Here is a 5,046-nt window from a genome sequence, read left to right as displayed (position 1 = left end):
GGGTAGTTGCTCACCCCCTTCCTTTTTTTATTTTCCTTTTGGTTTTTTTTTTTTTTTTTTTTTTTTTTTTTTTTTTTTTTGATTTTTGTGGGCTCTGAGTCTGGGTTCTTTGGGTTTGGATTCGACTGGATTTGAACTGCTGCTAACAGCACGCTCCACCCTTTTCCCCCCTTTAATTCCTCTTAAAACTTTGTCTTCTTGATTATCTGCATAATAACGGGCGTGCAGGGGATTAGCTAGGCCTATTGGTATACATATTTTTTCCCCCCTTTCATTTTCCATCCTTTATTTATTTGTCTCTCTTATTTTTTCCTTTATTTGTTCCCTTTCCCATGAACTTTTATATCTTGTTTGCATCTGGATTGTTTGCTGTAGTAATACCGACTACATAGTAGTAAGTTTGTATGAAGTTGGCTTTTTGCCGTGGTTCCCGTCCATTTTATTATCATATTATGCACCAGTTGACACGAATAGCTCTGCCCGCCAAAAAAAAAAAAAAAAAAAAAAATTAATGACCGGTTTGGTTTTGAGTCTTTCAAACAATACTGCGGGACAGATGGGGGGGATGTTATGTATCATCCATGACTCTCTCTCGCTATTTCAAGGGTATGATGATAAAAAATCGGCACCCCTGCCCTCCCCAACCCAACCCCCCACAACCCCGGATGCATTTAGCACAGTCCATTCATCCCAGTCAATCGCAGAAAATACTACATTGTCACCATCTGACCAGGAAACGTCAATAGGTCATGTGTGTGTGTGTGTGTGTATGTAAGTTGGGCCTTCAGCAGGCCCCCGTCATCCGATTGATTGGTGCGCGTGCATTGAAGGGAAGGAAGGGAGGAAGCTTGTCATCTCGATTTAAGAACGGTAATTAATAAATATATTGGTTTTTTATCTCTGCTCACCTTTGCCATTTCATCCATCTTCATCAAGGCCTCGCTCACTGCTGGCTGGATGGCGCGGTATGTAGTATTTACACGGGCTAAAAATAAATAAAAATAGTACCAAAGGGATAGCTCAATGAAGTAATGGGATGGGAGGAGTATGCGCGATCTTACTTGTATTTATTTTGCCCATCACGGCTAAGAGAATACAAGAAGGGAGAGTAGGGAAAAAAGCGCCACATAGTCGGGGGGGTAGAATAGATGGGGTCAGGCACTATGTATATGGTTCTCTGTACTCTGTACTCAAGGTGCTGGCGTGTGCGGGAGTTTATATATATAATTTTTTTGCCTTCTAACTTAGGGGGTATCGAGTAGGGTATATACAGAAAAGATAGATGGTAACCATCGCATATGTAAGGAAGGGGTGGGGTATATATATATTAGGTTGCAGGATTTCCAACTGCTTGCGTGGAGCTAGTCGAGGTGGAACTAGGTCCTGCGCCGACTCTATGACCAATCCTCAATTTTCTCCCGTTCGAAGCTCATGAAAATAGAATTTCATTTTCATTTAATTCACTCTTTGTTAAATTGGGGGAATGGAGGGGTCTCATCGCGGGAGGGAGGAAACTGCATTGTAGGTATAGGTGGTACATGTACAGAACATGGGCCCGCTGAGGAGCAAGAACTATTCTGCGCAAGGGTGAATCCCTCCTTTCTTGCGCATTCTTGCCGTGGGGTCACCGTCAAGTGAAAAGAGAAAAAAAATGTAATATGCACAAATCACCCCCGTCTTTTGCACTCTCTATTTTTCACTCGTGTTTCCCATTTTTCTGCATCGTCGCACTTAACTTCCTTTCCTGCTCGATCAACTTGCTTAACTGGCTCTGCTGTTGACTTAGAGATGGTCTGGATGCAGAAACTCCTCCTTGCTGAAATGGCGACTGCGGCTGTGGCTGTGATGGGAAAATTGTGTTGGAGCGATCATCATCGCTATCGATATCCTCCCAATCCCCTTCATCGTTCCCGCCCTCCGCATATACATGCTCAACCACACCTTTAGAACCATTGTAATTGTCCTGAGATGGACGCTTCTTCTGTCCAGAAGATCCTCCTGTCTGGATCTTTCTCAGGCCGTCGACCGCATGAAGCCCCTTAACCGGTTTTGCGTCGGCTGATGATTGAAGGTTTTGCGAACGCGTCATGCCCGTGTTTGCTATAGGGGCTATTGTAGTACTACCCCTAATATCTGCCCGGGTTAGTAGCGAGCTTCCTAAATTGGTGAAAGACGAGTTGCGCGACTCCTGTAGCCGTTTTTCAACGAATCGCGCCCGGAAGTCCTTTTCTACTAGCGAGATCGTAGATGGTTGCGTTTTTTGTGAGATGGGGGAACTATTACTCTGCTTCTGCTGCTGCGTTTGTTGTTTGTGAATAGATTTGATGATAGCGGGGTGTGATGTGGGGTTTGACGTTGCGCCTGGTCGATGGGTTGTTTGGGATAGCCAGGGGTTTGGCTTTAAAATGGTCGTAGGGGTTGGGCTTATGGATATTGCGGATTCTACAGAGTGGGTATTTGCAGTTAGTACGATATCAGTGGGGATGTGCTTCGATAGATTGATTCCATATGTCGAGGAAGGGAAAAGAGAGATTTTTCCTACCATCAGATATCGGATATTTCTGCTGTAGAAGCGCTGATGAACCATACATGTCCGGTAAGGCCTGGATTGACTTGGTAGGCGAATGTCTTGCAGATGAGAGATCCAAAGGCAGCTGGGAGGCTTTCTTCCGCATCGACACCGTCTCCGCTTCCATGGAAATTACATTTGTTGCAAATGTAGCCTTTTTCCTCCGCGGTTTCTCCAAAGCTGATTCCCCAATAGAAGCTTCAATACCTGCTATTGGGGGTGGGGACAAAGAGGGGTCGCCCCCTCTGGCATTTTCACTCGCGCCCACCGTAGAGGAATTGGAGGTTGGTTGGGCGTCGTTGGATGATTGTCGCGGCTTCTTTAAGATAGGAGGCGGCAACGGTGTTCGAGTTGAATTTACCGAGGATTTCCGGGATGCGTTTGGGCTACTTTTAAAACCAGTTCCCGTTGAGAGACTCTCGGGCTGGGCGCTTGAAGTGGATGGGGCCACGCGCCGTCTTGATGGGACCCGCGGTATGGATTGTGGGATCTAGAAATATCAGAGGACATTCCCTCGTAAATTAATACCAGCTATCTGGGCCAATGTACATACTTCTCTTAGTCTGCCTCGAGCCATTCCGGTAATGCTTTCTCCTTCAGATATATGGAGAAAGAGGCCAGCTAGCGTAGTACCTTTAATAGTACGTAGAATGGAATTGTTGCTCCATATTCTCCAAAACAGATTTTCCAACCGCCTTCCCGCATCTGCTTTCATCGTAGACCTGTTGGTGGTGTAGACTGGCACATTGAGATGTTAGAATATATATATGTGTATACAGGGGCTCGTCTTCTGTTTCCATTTATTCACGCATTGAATTTCTTCCACTGTATTCAATCCGGACATAAATATATGGTTCTTCCTCTCCGCTTTTGTTTTATTTAAGAGCATAAACGAAGAAAGTATCCTTACCTCGCCATAGCTTTGCGAGATCCTGAGTATCCACACCGCCAAAGCTTTCAATTTCGGAACTAATGCGCTCGGAATTTAAGACGATACCCTTAGGTAAAGCTTCTGTCATTGTAACCAGCCACTAAGAAATCAAAACCCGCCGAAACGAAATCCACTTTCTTTTCGGTTTTACAGTCAAGGAGCTGAACTCTCTTCATCGAATAGGGAATAGGCAAAGTAACGAGCTGCCACAGCACACAAAATTCTGGAAGGGAGAAAGGCGAAAAGGAGTGATCAAGGAAAAAAGAAGAAGACGAAAGAGAAAATCAAACAGCAAGAAAGTGCACTAACAGCAAAAATAAATCAACAACAAACGGGGAAAGAAGGATATGGTTAACGGTCAGCTGAGCTTCATGGCTCAGCATGGGTATGGGTGATGGGAGTAGAACATTTCACAGCCGGACACATACAACGGGCCAATTTGTAAGGTGTGGACGGTACAGAGCCGAGAGCAAGCAGCATACAGTCACACAGGGATGAGGAAACGAAATAAATACAGTGGGTAGAAAGCTCGGTGTGGTTGTTTGGGATAGAGCTTGTTTCACGTGAGATTGTCCAGGTGACCCCGTGGGGAGGTTGGGATAGTTTTGCTCTTTGAAGGCGGCAATGAGGCAGGGGTGAGAAAGGTAGATGAAAGAAAAGGGAAATGAACGGCTGCTGAAGTGAAGGAGGATGGAGGGATAATATTATTTGTTTGTGATATCGCCGTTGTGAGGGAGCTTCGATCACCCAGCAGCACGGAGCTTTCTGCTGAAACAGAGGGGGACTTAGCACGGTTTTGGAGCTCACGGAGACCAGAGATGAATGTGCCGTAGCTGGGACAAGAAGCTCCAAAGAGTAGCAGCAGAGAGCAGAATGGCGAAGTCTGGCTAGGTCAAAAAGGATACGAGAACCGGGCTGGAATGGAACACCCAAGATACAGGAGAGTCCCGCGTAGGGCGAGTAAACGGAAGGCAAATTCCAGCAAAGAGAAGAGTAATAGATGACAAGGACGGCGAGAAACCAAACGGGCGGGAGGGTGAGTGGTGGAGAGTCGAGATCGAAATCAATAGAGCCCAGGTCAGCTAGCTGGTCATGTGGCCACCGTAACTGAGCAATAATAATAATACAACACCGCCGAAAACGGAAAGGAGTGAGAATGGAGAGAATGGAAAGGTTTCAAGGGAGGAAATATATGTCGGGCCAACGAAGGGACGGAAACATGGCTATACTATTTCAAGCATCAAGGGGAAATAACCCGGGGAATGGCGTGAGGGATCTGTGTTGGAACCACTTGTTGGGGCCCGGCGGACATGCCCATGATTATTGAATTATCAGCTTTCAACCGATGCAGGTTGGTTGCGTGTTGGCTAACTTGCGGAGTGAGTGAATCCAAATCGAAAGCCATCATACCATGCAAGTATCGGGAACAAGAAGGCGATTCAATCTTGCTGTTTCATATCCCCCCCATTCCCTGGCTTTCTCTCCCACCAGGCTGGGCCATTCAGATTGTTATATCAACCGTAGTGGCTTGGGCCCTGAGTGGATC

The 5,046-nt window shown here is 46.1% G+C and overlaps 1 protein-coding gene across 1 annotated transcript; it reads right to left on the bottom strand.

The window, feature by feature from the left end:
• Positions 1-1,696: 1,696 nt before the first annotated feature.
• HCAG_00679 (predicted protein) lies at positions 1,697-3,588 on the bottom strand (the record flags this gene model as incomplete). The annotated part of the gene is made up of 4 exons (XM_001543583.1): positions 1,697-2,442; positions 2,543-3,059; positions 3,123-3,307; positions 3,480-3,588. The coding sequence occupies 4 exons, from the start codon at positions 3,586-3,588 to the stop codon at positions 1,697-1,699; spliced, it is 1,557 nt and encodes a 518-aa protein (XP_001543633.1).
• Positions 3,589-5,046: the final 1,458 nt, after the last annotated feature.

This window comes from Histoplasma capsulatum, genomic scaffold (assembly GCF_000149585.1).
Source record: "Histoplasma capsulatum NAm1 scaffold_1 genomic scaffold, whole genome shotgun sequence".
Classification (NCBI taxonomy): domain Eukaryota; kingdom Fungi; phylum Ascomycota; class Eurotiomycetes; order Onygenales; family Ajellomycetaceae; genus Histoplasma; species Histoplasma mississippiense.
This window is presented reverse-complemented; position numbering and strand designations above follow the sequence as displayed.